This window comes from Chiloscyllium plagiosum, chromosome 18 (assembly GCF_004010195.1).
Source record: "Chiloscyllium plagiosum isolate BGI_BamShark_2017 chromosome 18, ASM401019v2, whole genome shotgun sequence".
In the NCBI taxonomy this organism is placed as follows: Eukaryota; Metazoa; Chordata; class Chondrichthyes; order Orectolobiformes; family Hemiscylliidae; genus Chiloscyllium; species Chiloscyllium plagiosum.
In genome coordinates, this window is record NC_057727.1 from 16121895 (window position 1) to 16137626 (window position 15732).

The 15732-nt window shown below is 41.3% G+C and overlaps 1 protein-coding gene across 3 annotated transcripts; it reads left to right on the forward strand.

The window, feature by feature from the left end:
* Positions 1 to 2715: 2715 nt before the first annotated feature.
* On the forward strand, positions 2716 to 12534 carry LOC122558875 (beta-microseminoprotein-like). Of its 3 annotated transcripts, none has more exons than XM_043707766.1 (3): positions 2716 to 2941; positions 8583 to 8682; positions 12343 to 12534. In XM_043707766.1, the coding sequence occupies exons 1-3, from the start codon at positions 2920 to 2922 to the stop codon at positions 12461 to 12463; spliced, it is 243 nt and encodes an 80-aa protein (XP_043563701.1). In that variant the 5' UTR covers positions 2716 to 2919; the 3' UTR covers positions 12464 to 12534. The 3 variants fall into 3 exon arrangements, 2 of the variants coding, with proteins under 2 accessions (XP_043563701.1, XP_043563700.1); XR_006314263.1 differs by lacking the exon at positions 2716 to 2941 and adding an exon at positions 3413 to 3935; XM_043707765.1 differs by lacking the exon at positions 2716 to 2941 and adding an exon at positions 3946 to 4190.
* The last annotated feature ends 3198 nt before the right edge of the window (positions 12535 to 15732 follow it).

Genomic DNA, 15732 nt, shown 5'->3' on the forward strand with positions numbered 1-15732 from the left:
TCCAGATGAATCAGCCAGAAGTTCACTCTCATCTGTTTCCAGTTTACCACTGGGAATCCTTCGAAAAGCCCATTAACATAAAAGAACTGTACCACAATGGATATGAAGGGCCAATACCAATAATACAAGCAATTAGAGACAGTAAATCAGTAATACACAGAGAGAGGAAGAGCTATGAGCCAATTAACTCCTTGACATTGTAACATTCTTAAAGGAATTATCAAAATCTGTAAAAGGGGTATCGATTCTGTTAAGATCATAAGAAGTATGAGCAGGAGTAGGCCATTTGATAAGACAATTCCTGATTATGGTCTTAACTTTACCTTCTCTGTTCCCAATATCTCTCAACTCCCTCATAGATCAAAACTCAAATCCAACCTTGAATATATCCAATATTTTACTGTTCAGTGTCACATGTGGAAGAGAATTCCAAAGACTGACAGCCCCCAACTTGAGAATTAATTTTCTTATATCTGTCTTAAATGGGAAACCCCTTTTTTTGGATGTGTCTTCAGTTCCAGATTGCCTCACAAGGGTGAAACATCCTTTCAGCATTTATTCTGTGAAGCCCTTCAGAATCTTGTCTGCTTCAATATTATCACCTGACATTCATTGAAACTTTAATAAGTATTGGTCCAAGCGGCTCAATCTTTCCTCAAAAAAATCCTTTCATCCCTGACAGCAGCGTGGTGAGCCTCCTGTGAGTTGTTTGGGATGCAAATATATCCCTCCTTATGTAAGGAGATCAAAATTTTACGAAGTTCACTAGGTGCAGTCTTACCAATGCATTGTTTAATAGTACCAAGAATTCCCTACCTTTTATACTCTAATGCCTTTGTATTAAAAAAAATTATGAGGCTGCCTAATTACTTACGAACTTTGTGTAATTAATTTACAAGAACATCCAGATCCTTCTATACTGCAGCATTCTGCAATCTCTCCTCCTTTATGTAATACTCTGTTTTTCTCATTTTCCCCTGGCATTTTTTTTTGCCCTCTCCCTCATACTACCATATTCCTTTTCAGATTCTTTGTATCATCTTCAAAATTTGCTTTCCTACCTACCCTTGTATGTTGCTGCACCTGTACAGGGCATTGGTAAGACCCGGAGTATTACGTGCGGTTTTGGTTTCCTTATCAGAGGAGGATGTTCTGGACATTGATGGAATACTAAGATGGTTTACCAGACTGATTCTTGGGATAGTGGGACTAATATGTAGGAAGAGAGTGGATCAGTAAGGACAATATTCACTGGAGGTCAGAAGAATGCAGGTAGAGATCTCATAGAAACCTATAAAATTCTAACAGGATTAGATAGGGTAGATATAAAAGGGGGGAGGAGTCCAGAACCAGGGATCACAGTTTAAGGATAAGGCTTTTTACAGCAGAGATGAAAAGAAATTTCTTCATTCAGAGAGTGGTGAGCCCGTGGAATTCTCTGCCACAGGAAACTGCAGAGACCAAAATATTGAAGACATATTGAAGATGTTGATATAGTTCTTAACAGTAAAAAGAATTAAAGGATATGGGGAGAAAGCAGGAATAGGATGATCACCCGTGCTCCTATAGAATGGCAGAGCAGGCTCGAAGGGCTGAATGGTTTACTCCTACTTGGATATTATATGTTTTTATAAGATTATTTGGCTACAATAGTCTGTCCCTTCATCCGAGACAGCCTTCTATCCATAGGAAGGATGTTGTGAGACTTGAAAGGGTTCAGAAAAAGTTTATTAGGATGTTGTCAGGGTTGGAGCGTTTGAGCTATAGGGAGAGGCTGAATAGGCTGGAGCTGTTTTCCTAGGAGCATCAGAGGCTGAGGAGTGACCTTATTGAGGTTTATAAAATCATGAGTGGCATGGATAGGGTGAACATCCAAGGTCTTTTTCCTGGGGTGAAGTTAAAGGGGTAAGATATAAAATGGACCTAAGGGGAAGCTTTTTCAGACGGGGGTGGTGGTGTGTATGGCATGAGCTGCTAGAGGATTAGGCTGGTACAAATACATTTAAAAGGCATCTGGATGGGCAAATGAATAGGAAGGGTTTGGAGGGATATGGGCCAAATGCTGGCAAATGGGACAAGATTAATCTAGGATATCCTGTCAGCATGGACAAGTTGGACTGAAGGGTCTGTTTCCATGCTGTGAAGCTCCATGACTGTAATAAAATAGACAACTTCTTAATAGAATGACTTCTCAGTGACATCCAGCATGGTGTTGCACATCCCAAATGCTAATCCCTCTCCCTTTCCCCACTACCCAGTGAAACACCAAATTACTGTGCCGGTCTCTAAGATCCTCATCTAAGTGACTGAGTCATACACTCAAAATGGACCCAAATACAGATGGTGGTTTTTCAAGTTACTAATATCATTATTTTGAAAAGAAACTTCAAGGTTGAGACATGAATACAGCAATTATAACTGAGAACTTTGCATTGTACCTGGAACTTAGATTATTTATCTTGGGGTGTTTGTCCTAGTCTACTGTTTGTGATGCTGGGGATTTAGGTCAAAAGTTGTGCATTCAAATCACAATACTGCTAATTTGTTTTTCCATCTAAAAGTTATGAGAACTGTTGTGTTCTTCTAATATCTGGAACACTAATTTCCTTGATGGAAGGTATTTGCCCTACGTATGACACCAAATCCACACAATGTGATTGTCTCTTAATTATCTGAAAATCATAAATAAATGCTACATATTATTCCAACAACAAAGGAATATACAAAAGAAGGGGGGGGGGAAAGAACACAGAATAGCCACAAATCAAACACAAGATGAATGTGCTGAAAATTCAGTCAACGTAATTCACACAACCAATTTTACAAGGTAATGATTTGCAGTTAATTGATGCTAAAAAGATTAATCTGGGGACAATCAAATACCAGTGAAAGAAAGCAAAGGGCACCTCTTTCTTTTTCATGATGCTGAGTACTAAGGCAGGTAAAAATGAACATATGCCAATCCAATTGAAAAGTACTTAATAGAATTCTTTAGTTGTCAAATTTACTTTGTTTACTTATGAACTAACCCACTAACTAATCTCATCATCAAGTCATCTTTTATTTACATGTGCATAGTACACTGGCTGTGATCAGCCAGCTCAGAGTCAGTGCCTGAACTGAAGAGATTCTGAATCCCCTGTCAGGCAACTCCTTTTAAGTTTGGATATCCAATTCTAAATGGCTTAATTTATTCTAAACAAAAGCCATCTTGAATGCTACTCAGCAAATGGAAGCAACCACATAATGTGGTTAAACGCTTTTAAATAGTCCACCAAGATGAAAACAAGCTTTAATGAAGAAATTTCTTTTGAATAGGTAGAATCCAAATCTAACAAAGTCTAAAATCTGATTTTGTATGGATTGAATTTAAGGATTTGAATTATTCATCAAAACAGATTGGATAAACTGGAATTGGGCTGTGCTAGAAGCTGGAAGAAATCTTGAGAACGAGACTACTCCCAAGTGATAATCAGGAGAAATAATGCCAATCATAAAAGTGCGGTAGATCAGAATATGTTCACGGTCAAAGCAATTGTTCTTATGTAGCTCAAATTGTTTAAAAATCGTAAGAATTTAAGAATAGGGGCCAAGCTGTTTGCGCTTGTGTTTTTTCTGTCAATTAACCTGTCCTCAATGTGTCCAGCATATCTTCCTAATTGTGTTCGGTCGTTAATATAAATCAAGTAGTGGGCCTATTGCTGACTCCCAGAGAACTATCCCTTAGACTTTCTTCCAATCTGTAAAACAACAGTTCACTACTACTTAAGTACACAGTTCCAGTTTTGTTTTTGGGTCTTATTCTAGGATTCCACTTGCTGTTTCTGATACAGGGAAGGGCTCTGAGTTTGTTACTCTGGGGGTGGCGAGGCTTCTGGCTCCAGGAGGAAATGTTGGAGATTCCTGGCGCGCCGACTGAATCAATATTTACCGAGGTGGGTGTCAGAGGAGGGGAGGGGCAGATAGCTGCGGGGCTCAGCGAGCGTCAGAGCGGCCAAGAAACAACGCACGGAAGCAAGTGGTTTGTGCTGGCTGCGAGTATATAAGACCAGGCGGTGTGGGGCTCGCTGTGAGTGGGCTGTGGAGCTCTCTGTTCGCCATGGTCCCCGGCTGCTCTTGGCGTCTCGCAGCGCTCTGCCTCAGCTTGATCCTGCTCTGGGTGTCCGAGGCAGCGGTCTATCAGGGACTGGGTAAGCAATAAAAGAGAGTTTCCCTCCTACAGATGGCTGCCCTCTCTTAACTGCAGCCGGTGCAACAGGACGGTAGCAAAAAAAAAAAATCAGCAATTGCTGCAGAGAAATTTAGCATCTGTGGAGAGAGGGGAAAAAAAAAGTAATTTTTCGACTCCAGTGACCGTTCTTCAGAAGTGAAGAGAGGGAAAATGGACAGTGTCGGGTTCACTTGGGGTTGCAGAAAAGTAGGAAGAATTTGGAAGGTGCTGAACCGGTAGAGTGGGAACAAGTTTGGAAGGGCTATTATTTTCTCAGTTGTAACGATGCATCAGAACGTTTAGCCGCCGGGTGGCCCAATGTTGATCCTGCAGGCTTGGTGTTGGGGATGCTGGAGATCTGAAATTTTTAGTTAAAAAACGCTGGAGAAACTAGGCAGGTCAGGCAAAATCTGTGGAGACCGAAACAGTTTTTAATTTTTAAGAATTGGTACTGAACAGTCAAACCAGACTCGAAACGTTAACTCTGTTTCTCTCTCTCTCTACAGATTATGCAGGTTTGTTTTCCAGCATTGTTTTTCTTTAAATTGGAGTGTTTTTTGCTTTTATGCTACGAAACCTACAGGAGCTGGGGCAGTTGTATGTTAAAGCTTGTTTTAAGCAAATAGAACTTCTGGGTGTTCTGAACAAGAATCATACCGGACTCAAAATATGAACTCTGCCTTTCCCTCCACAGATACTGCCAGACCTGCTGAGTCTAGCAGCAAATTCTGTTTTTTTTATTACACGTTTTAAGTTCGATCATTAGTATGCTCGGAGAAACGTTCTGCACAGTGAACACCTATGTGCAGAAAATGTCTACACTTTAGTCAAGATTAATATTCGGTGCAAGTCTTTTCGATTCAATTTATTGTCACGAGTACTGAGGCACAGTGAAAAGCTTTGTCTTGTGAGCAATACGGGCAGATCAAGAGTTAAGTAGCGTAGGTAGTAAATAATAGGTAACCAGCGGCAAAAACAAAACAGATACAGGCGAATGTTAAGACTTTGAGAGTCCATTGAGTATTCTAACAGTAGGGTAAAAACTGTTTTGAAACTGGCTAGTGTGTGTTCAGGCTTCTGTACCTTCTCACCAATGGCAGAGGTTGTAGAAAAACATTGCCAGGGTGGGATGGATCTTTGAGAATGCTGGCAGCCTTTCCTTGACAGCGGGCCCGGTAGATTCTACAGATGGGAGGTTGGCCTTTGTGATTGTCCAGGCCAAATTTACCACTCTGTAACCGTCTCCGATCTTGAATGGTACAGTTGCCATACCAGGTAGCGATACATCCAGACAGAATGCTGGTGCACCTATAAAGGTTGGCAAGGGTATTTGCCATCATGCCAAATTTCCTCACTGCCTGAGGAAGAAGAGACATTGTTGGGCCTTTGTAACCAGTGCATCCACATGAAGAGTCCAAGAAATCTTGTGAATAACCACTACCAGGAGCTTGACACACTCCACACGTTCCACCTCTGTGCTGTTAATGTGTAGGGGGGCATGAGTAACATCCTGCTCCATCCAGTCAATGATGAGTTCCTTGGTTTTGCTGGCATTGAGAGCTAGGTTGTTCTCAGTGCATCACTTTTCCAGGTGTTCCACCTCCCTTCTGTAGTTTTTCATCACCATTTGAGATTCGACCGACTAGGGTGGTGTCATCAGTGAACTTGTAAATGGTATTTGGTGATGCAGTCATGAGTATACAGTGAGTACAGTAGGGGGCTGAGTACGCACACCTGGGGGGGAGGGGAACTCCAGTGTTGAGTGTTAGTGAGGATGAAATATTGTTCCCAATCTTCACTGATTGTGGCCTGTGGGTCAGGAAACTGAGGATCCAGTTGCAGAGAGTGGGGCTTGGTCCAAAATCACTCAGTTTAGTAATCAGTCTCGAGGGGATAAGTGTTGAAGGCTGAATTGTCAACGAGTAGGATTCTTATGTAGCTGTTGTTGGTGTCAAGATGTTCTAGGGAGGAGTGAAGGGCAAGTGATATAGCATCTGACGTGGATCTATTGGTCCAATAGGTAAATTGGAGTGGATCAGGAGTAATGGGGAGGCTGGAGTTGATTAATACCAGTCTTTCAAAGCACTTCATGACCACCACTGGGTCACTGGGCGGTAGTCATTGAGACATACTACATGAGCCGCCTTAGGCACAGGAATGATGTTGGCCTTGTTGAAAGAGGCAGGGACAGTGGCCTGCTGCAGGGAGAGGTTGAAGGTGTCCGAAAAGACCTCTGCCAGTTGATCTGTGCATGGCCTGGTACTCAGTCTGGTCCCATTGCTTTCCTTGGATTCACATGAAGGAAAACTGATTTGACCTCTGATACAGTGACTCTTGGGATAGATTCATCAGGACTTGTCGGAATAGGTGTTACCTCTCCACCGAAGTTCTGCTCAAAGTGAGCATAGAAGGCGTTGAAAATGATCTGGGAGGGATGCCATCGTCTGCTATCTCGCATTGTCTCTTTTTAGAACACCTGTGATGTCTTTCAGTCCTTGCCATAGTCGTTGGATGTCTCTCTGGGTCTCTAGTTTGATCGGTGCTGGTCCTTGGCTGTCTTAATGACTCTGCAAAGGTCATACTTGGAATGCTTGTGTTGAGTGGGTCTCCTGATCTGAAAGCATCACACCTGGTTTTTAGCAGGTTCTGTATGTCCTGATTCATCCAGTGTTTCCTGTTGGGGAATGCCCGGATTGACTTCGAAAAAGATGCTGTTGCAAATGTTTAATTTTTAAAATTCTAAATTAAATCAAATACTGAAATTCCATTGTCAGCTGACAAGTCAGTGCAGCCTGAAAAAGTGGCATGTGCTCTTTCCAGCATTTTATAGTTTCTACGGATATTTCTTCCCACTCTGTGGAACTACATGTGTTGGAATAAAAAAAACTTGCTTTGCCTCATCCAGCAAACCAACACATTGTGTGGGAGTGGACAGGATATGATAGATTTCACCAGTTTCCCCACCCCCCACCTTATCCCAGATCCAGCCTCCTAACTTGCCACCGGCTTCTTGACCTGTCCTACCTGTCCATCTTCCTTTCTACCTATCCGCCCCACCGTCCACTCCGACCTCCCACCTTCATCTACATATCACATTCCCATCTACCTTCCCCTGTCAACCCCACCCCCCTCCCATTTATCTCTCAGGCTCCTTGGGCCACCCCCCATTCCTGTTGAAGGGCTTATGCTCGAAATGTCGATTCTCCTGCTCCTCGGATGCTGCCTGATCAGCTGTATATTTGCAGCACTACAGTCTTTGACATGGGACATGGTGGAAATCCAATTAATGTGGAAGGGGCAGCGAGTCGCAATTCAGACTGGTGGTTCATTTCTACTGCTTACAGGGGGGGCTGAGACTGCTCTATTTTTATTGTTCTAAACTCCATGGAAAGTGGGACTTGAAACCGCTGGGCAAGAGGTAGGTATACTACCATTGTGTGCCACATGGAGCCATTTATTCCATGTTTATACTGGTGTCAACTCCCATTACTTGAGATCACTGTTTACACAGATTAAAGGCATCCAACTCCCACAGTGTTGGGGCGCCTGTACGAAATTATCATTACACAAGGTCAGGTAGTTTTCTTTTGGGGGGGGGGGGAGAGGGGGAAACTATTGTACTAAATAACATGGTTTCTAACAGCCATGCTTAATGTTGCATGTGAATTTCCTATGCCTGACTGACTAGCAAGTGTTCCACAGCTGAAACAACACACCTAAATTCAGTAATACAATCTCACTTCAAATGTTGGAACATTGTTCATTCAACTTCTTCAAATGTAAGAGTTAAAAAAATTGAGCGCTTGATGATTATAACCCCCTCCTTGAATATTCCAACGGACGTTCCCCGTGTTATGGGTCAACACACCGTGACTGCTCTATTACTTCATCATGAGAAAAGATTGAGGGATGCTATCAAATTTTCAAGCTGTCGAAATTGCACTTACAGTACACTTCAAATAATGTGTTCAAATATCAATTAATCATGTTTTTAGAAAAAATATTGGCTTTGTCACCAATCTAAACCATGTGTTCTATTAGTGTAGAACTAGCTGAACTCTCATCTAAATTAGAAATGCGAATAGTGATCCAAGGAAGGAAAAAACATTTGGCTCCATTTTTCTAATGGAAAGGACTAAAATCAAAATTGTGCAGACTGATGACCCAGGAACAAACCATATGTATGGAGAAAACTTGGCAAACGCTGCCCCATAACATTTGTCACTCTTTGGCTTCTAGTCAGTTAGTAGTGTGAAATCAGCAAGCCTGAAAATAAAGACAGTGCTGTGTAATTTATCCCATGTTAATTCCTGTTCAAAGCCATTGGATTGACCAAAACCTCAATTTTAATGTCCATTTGCTCTACTTGCAGGAAAATGCAAATACAAGGACAAAATTTTCAAACCTGGTCAAAAGTTTCAAAGAGGTTGTGACAAGTGTTACTGTGCAGAGGGAGGTTACTACTGTGTCACGTGAGTATAACTTTAAATAGCTGACAATTGTTAACCTTTTGCTATTTCCATTTTCAAACATACCAGCTGCTTCTTATTTAATCCTAAAACTTTTAAGATTAATAAGTTTCTTTTCCAAATGATTTTTCTCAAATTTAAATTTAATTGACAAAATTCTACAAATTGTCCCATTGTAAGCTGAGTTCAGCATCTCGCAGTCATGTCCAGTATTGCTAGTGCACTACAATTGCAGTGTAGAATTAAGCTAATTATTATCAAGTTTAAATTTTGCTTCATAGAATCCACACAGTGTCGAAGCAGGCCATTTGGCCCATCAAATCCACAGAGTGTCTGAAGAACATCTCACCTAGTTCCACCCTATCCCTGTAACCCTGCATTTCCTGTGGCTGATCCACGTAACCCACACATCTTCGAACTTTGGGAGGAAACCCACGCAGACATGGGGAGATTGTGTAAGCAGACAGTCACCAAAGGGCGGAATTGAACCTGGGTCCCTGATGCTGCGAGTCAGCAATGCTCAGTCCTGAGCCACCATGCTGCTGCTATTACTTTATATCTCAAATGAGGTTTATTAGCATAGAGGCTAATTAATGGTCCAGTAATTTTGAGAATTTTGGCAATTATTTTTAAACAGTTCAAAATTACCATGAAGTTGTCTGTTGTAAAATCCCAAATGTTTTGGTAATGCCGTTTTAGAGAATAAAACCCTTTTGTTTTGCTGGCTCATCCCACAAAAGGTCATTAATCTGAATTCTTAATCTAACTTATTCTCTACACAGATGTCTGAATTCTTCCAGCCCTGTTTTGTTCTTACTGCAGATGCTGGAAATTTGAAATATTTTGCTTTTGAATGACTACCATCTGAAGTACCCAGTGTATATACAATTAAATTACAGATTACCAGCATTCTCCTTGGGCAGCAAGGGCCAAATTGATTAGATGGGCCAATGGGCTGAGGAGTGGCAGATGGAGTTTAATTTAGATAAAAGCGAGGTGCTGCATTTTGGAAAAGCAAAGCTTAGCAGGACTTGTACACTTAATGGTGAGGTCCTAGGGAGTGTTTCTGAACAAACAGACCTTGGAGTGCAGTTTCATAACTTTTCTTCAGTATTTACGAACGGGAGGGACCGTATTGTTGAAGAGGAGAGTATGGAACGGACTGGTAAGCTAGAGGAGATACTTGTTAGGAAGGAAGATGTGTTGGACATTTTGAACAACTTGAGGATAGACAAGTCCCCTGGGCCTGACAGGATATATCCTAGGATTATGTGGGAAGCAAGAGAGGAAATTGCAGTACCATTGGCAATGATCTTTTCGTCTTGACTGTCAACTGGGGTGGTACCAGGGGACTGGAGAGTGGCAAATGTTGTGCCCCTGTTCAAAAAAAGGGAACAGGGATAACTCCGGGAATTACAGGCCAGTTAGTCTTACTTCGGTGGTAGGCAAAGTAATGGAAAGGGTACTGAGGGATAGGATTTGAGAGTATCTGGAAAGACACTGCTTGATTAGGGACAGCCAGCACGGATTTGTGAAGGGTAGGTCTTGCCTTACAAGTCTTATTGAATTCTTTGAGGAGGTGACCAGGATTCTCTATTGTTATTAAGATTGTGATTCACAACTTGTGGGTTTGAGATGATACGAAGATAGGTGGAGTTGTGGACAGTGAGGAGGGCTGTTGTTGGCTGCAGAGGGACTTAGATATGATGCAGAGCTGGGCTGAGGAGTGGCAGATGGAGTTCAACCCTGCCAAGTGTGAGGTTGTCCATTTTGGAAGAACAAATAAGAATGCGGAATACAGGGTTAACGGTAGGGTTCTTAGTAAGGTGAGGAGCAGAGGGATCTTGGGGTCTATGTACATAGTTCTTTGAAGGTTGCCACTCAGGTGGATAGAGTTTGTAAGAAGGTCTATGGAGTATTATCGTTCATTAGCAGAGGGATTGAATTCAAGAGTCGTGAAGTGATGTAGCTGTACAGGACTTTGGTTAGGCCACAGTTGGAGTACTGTGTGCAGTTCTGGTCGCCTCACTTTAGGAAGGATGTGGAAGCTTTGGAGAGGGTGCAGAGAAGATTTACCAGGATGTTGCCTGGAATGGAGAGGAAGTCATACGAGGATAGGTTGAGAGTTCTCCGCCTTTTCTCGTTGGAACGGCGTAGGATGAGGGGTGACTTGATAGAGGTTTATAAGATGATCAGAGGAATAGATAGAGTAGACAGTCAGAAACTTTTTCCCCGGGTGCAACAGAGTGTTACAAGGGGACATAAATTTAAGGTGAAGGATGGAAGGTATAGGGGAGATGTGAGGGGTGGGTTCTTTACCCAGAGAGTGGTGGGGGCATGGAATGCGCTGCCTGTGGGAGTGATAGAGTCAGAATCTTTGGTGACCTTTAAGCGGCAATTGGTTAGGTACATGGATGGCTGCTTAAGCTAGGACAAATGTTCGGCACAACATCGTGGGCCGAAGGGCCTGTTCTATGTTCTATAACTGCTTGAAAATGGAGTTGCAGGTAGATAAGATAGTGAAGAAGGTATTTGGTATGCTTTCCTTTAGTAGTCAGAGTATTTAATACAGGAATTGGGAGGTCATGTTGTGGCTGTACAGGATATTGGTTAGGCCACTTTTGGAATATTGAGTGCAATTCTGGTCTCCTTCCTATTGGGCGGATGTTGTGAAACTTGAAGGAGTTCAGAAAATTTACAAGGATAATGCCAGGGTTGGAGGAATTGAGCTATAGGGAGAGATTGAATTGGCTGGGCCTGTTTTCCATGGAGTGTCAGGCTGAGTGGTGATCTTATCGAGGTTTATAAAATCATGAGGGTCATTGATAGGATAAGCAGAGAGTTTTTCCCTTGGGTTTAGGGAATCCAGAACTAGAGGGCATACATTTAGGATGAGAGGGGAAAGATAAAGAAAGTGCCTTTTGGGGTACCTTTCCTATGCAGAGGGTTGTGCGTGTATGGAATGAGAGGCCAGAGGAAGTGGTGGAGGCATCTGAATGGGTATGTGAATAGGAAGAGTTTTGGGGGATATGGACCAAGTGCTGGCAAGTGGGACTAGATTAGGTTAGGATAGCTGGTCGGTATGGATGAGTTGGACCAAAGGGTCTGTTTCCATGCTGTACATCTCTATGACTTTATGATTGGGCAATAAATGCTGTCCCAGCCAGTGATCCTTTTTAACTCCAGAAAGGACTTTCAATATTCAAAGTTGCCTATAAGAGTAGGCTATGAAAAGTCTGTGTTTTTGTGTGTGTGTCACTCACACTCTCTCAATATCTTTAGGCACTGTTGACCTTTTTTATATTTGCCCCAGTACATATGTTCAAACAGGAAGAAACACTGTTTAGGACTGTTTAAATGTAAAAATCAACCATTGAAGAGATTTACAGAAACTGACTTTGCACATTTGCCTTCAAGATACTTGCCATAAACTCTACTTCATTCACCTTCATAACCACTCTGTTTGGTTAAATCAGATGGTGTAAAGCTAGTTGGTTGTTAGGGATTGATAGCAAACTGATAGAATCAATCTCTTTTGATTTAGTGAACTTCTCAAACATCAAGCAATTGTTTTGAGTCTATTGCCAAGCTGATGACTTATTGCTACTTGGGTTACATAATTTGAGGATTCGTTTAAACAGATTGTTTTTATCTCTTGTGCAGACCAATGAGACCAACATCATGGCCTAAGAAATGTAAACCTATATATATGGATTGTGGTTACCGGATTGTGTATCGCTCTGATCCAGAAAGAGAGTGCTATGCTTACAGCTGGGTTGGCTGAACCTAATCACTTCATGGAATGATTCTTCCTCTCATCTTCATCCTTGATGACACACTAGTTGTTTTTTTTTTTAAAACAAATACCAGGTTCTTTCTTGAATCAAGCTTTAAAAAAAAGCTTTCATGTTCATGTTGACAAGCATAAGTGACTGCATTGTACAGCTGATATTAATATGAATATTCAACTATTGTTTTTATAGACATCTGGAAACAGACCAAGTAGTTCTGATTATTTCTTCTGACTGTGCCTGAATTTAATTTGCCTCAAGAACAAAGTTAATTTTAACTAACTGAAGTCCTGTTATTATTATTGTCGCCAAGTTTGTTTACAAAAGCGTTTGAATGAGCCAAAGAAGTTTTAAGAACTTCAAACCTTTTGAACATAATAGAACACTTTAAATGCAACTCCACCAAATATCCTTGGGGATTGGCACAAAGATACTTTACAACTTTGGTGATAATTAACAAACTTATTAGACGAAACAATATAAAATGCAACATTAAATGCAAACTTATGTTAACAAAATGTGGACAGAGTCTCCTACATAATCTAATGTCACAGTTGATTTGTAGCAGGTTGCTTTTAAGTATTGAAATAACCCTTTTCTGGAACTCCCTTTTCACATTAGGGGAATGGCTTGTGCTGAACCAAGATAATTCAATAGTCATGGTATGTTGGTAGATCTAATTTTGGATTAAAAATTTAAATTGAATTTTAAAACATTTCAAAACCAAAAAAACTTCATTCCAGGCTGCTAGATCACAAAGAAAAATTTATTTTGGTTTCCATGTTTCCAGTAATCAGATGTTTCTCAACTGTTTTCATCCTTAAATAGACTAGTTCTGTATTATAATCTGTTTTACATTTATGTATTTATACCATTTATCTTTGTTTGGGAACTGTGACAAACTCCTAAAGGGTGAGTGAAATTTAGAAAAATATTTAATAAAGAGATTATTTTTTAATAAAACTTTCAAAATTACTGAGATCCTTCAGTCAACATCAGACAATTCTCATTATTACAGTATTTGGATGATTGTGATAGACCTTGTTTTTCTACACAAGTTACAGCATTTGAAATAATATTAGTTGTGAAGTGGTAAGGGATGTCTTGAATGTGCTAAGAGCTAATTTCATTTTCTGTGCTAAATTGCTTCAGAGTTTTAATCACCTTTCAAAAATCTATGGACAGCAGCTAAGGTTCTATTGTCATTCAATGAGATCCAATAACTTAATTATGCACCAGGATGGACATGAAATATTAGTTTACTTGCAAAGTAAGCTTACAGATGGTTATTTACAAGTATTAGAGTCATAGATATGTATAACACAGAAACAGACCATTCGGCCCAACTTATCCATACCCAACAGAGATCCCAACCCAATCTAGTCCCAGCACCCGGCCCAAACCCTTCCTATTCATATACCCATCCAGCTGCCTTTTAAATGTTGTAATTGTACCAGCCTCCACCACTTCTTCGGACAGGTCATTCCATACACATACCACCCTCTGTGTGAAAAAGTTGCCCCTTAGGTCTCTTTTATATCTTTCCCCTCTAACCCTAAACTATGCCCTCTCGTTCTAGACTTCCCCCTTCCCAGCATTAAGACTGTCTATTTATCCTATCCATGCCCCTCATGATTTTATAAACCTCTATAAGGTCACCCCTCAGCCTCTGACACTCCAGGGAAAACAGCCCCAGCCTGTTCAACCTCTCCCTATAGCTCAAATTCTCCAACCCTGGCAACATCCTTGTAAATCCTTTCTGAACCCTTTCAAGTTTCACAACATCTTTCCGATAGGAAGGAGACCAGAATTGCACGTAATATTCCAACGGTGGCCTAACCAATGTCCTGTACAACCGCAACATGACTTCCCAACTCCTGTACTCGATATTCGGACCAATAAAGGAAAGCATACTAAACACCGCCTTCACTACCCTATCTACCTGCGACTCCACTTTCAAGGAACTTGAACCTGCACTCCAAGGTCTTTGTTCAGCAACACTCCCTAGGACCTTACCATTAAGTGTATAAGTCCTGCGAAGATTTGCTTTCCCAAAATGCAGCACCTCGCATTTATCTAAATTAAACTCCATCTGCCACTTCTCAGCCCATTGGCCCATCTGATCAAGATCCTGTTGTAATCTGAGGTAACCTTCTTCACTGTCCACTATACCACCAATTTTGGTGACATCTATAAACTTACTAACCTCACCCCTTATGCTCAAATCCAAATCATTTATATAAATGATGAAAAATAGTGGACCCAGCACCGATCCTTGTGGCACTCCACTGGTCACAGACCTCCAGTCTGAAAAACAACCAGACACGACCACCTTCTGTCTTCTACATTTGAGCCAGTTCTGTATCCAAATGGTTAGTTCTCCCTATATTCCATGAGATCTAACCTTGCTAACCAGTCTCCCATGGGGAACCTTTTCAAACACCTTACTGAAGTCCATATAGGTCATGTCTACCACTCTGCTGCCCTCATCAATTCTCTTTGTTACTTCTTCAAAAAACTCAATCAAGTTTGTGAGACATGATTTCCCAGAAACAGACCATGTTGACTATCCCTAATCAGTCCTTGCCTTTCCAAATACATGTACATCCTGTGTCAGAATTCCCTCCAACAACTTGTCCACCATCGAAGTCAAGCTCACTGGTCTATAGTTCCTTGGCTTGTCCTTACCACCTTCTTTAAAAGTGATACCACGTTTGCTAACCTCCAGTCTACTACCACTTCACCTGTGACTATCGATGAGGCCCAGCAATTACTTCTCTAGCTTCCCACAGAGTTTTAAGGTACACCTGATCGGGTCCAAGGGATTTATCCACCTTTATGCATTTCAAGACATTCAGCACTTCTTCAGTAATACGGACATTTTTCAAGATGTCACCATCTATTTCCGTACATTCTGTATCTTCCATGACCTTTTCCGCAGTAAATACTGTTGCAAAATACTTATTTAGTATCTTCCCCATCTCCTGCAGCTCCACACAAAGGCTGCCCTAGGTGCCTACCTCACTTACCTATCCTGGAGTTAACCCATCTATGTGACTGTATCTGAGACTTTCCCCTCTTCCTATAACTGCCATCCATCATATCCCCTTGCTTTTGTAAATTTCTCATTGCCTCTGTCTCTCCAACCGATCCATTCGATCTGATAGGATTCGCAACCAACTGCATTTATTGCAGATATAATCCTCAGTAACCCGTAAACTCTCCCTAAACCCTCACATCTGTCACAAAGAGCATATCACTC

Bases quoted from the DNA above. Each gene is read 5' to 3' on its own strand.
- LOC122558875 (XM_043707765.1), top strand. From the start codon at position 4,100: ATGGTCCCCGGCTGCTCTTGGCGTCTCGCAGCGCTCTGCCTCAGCTTG. The intron at 4,191-8,582 runs GTAAGCAATAAA...CTCTACTTGCAG, and splicing joins AGCGGTCTATCAGGGACTGG to GAAAATGCAAATACAAGGAC. The intron at 8,683-12,342 runs GTGAGTATAACT...TCTCTTGTGCAG, and splicing joins GGAGGTTACTACTGTGTCAC to ACCAATGAGACCAACATCAT.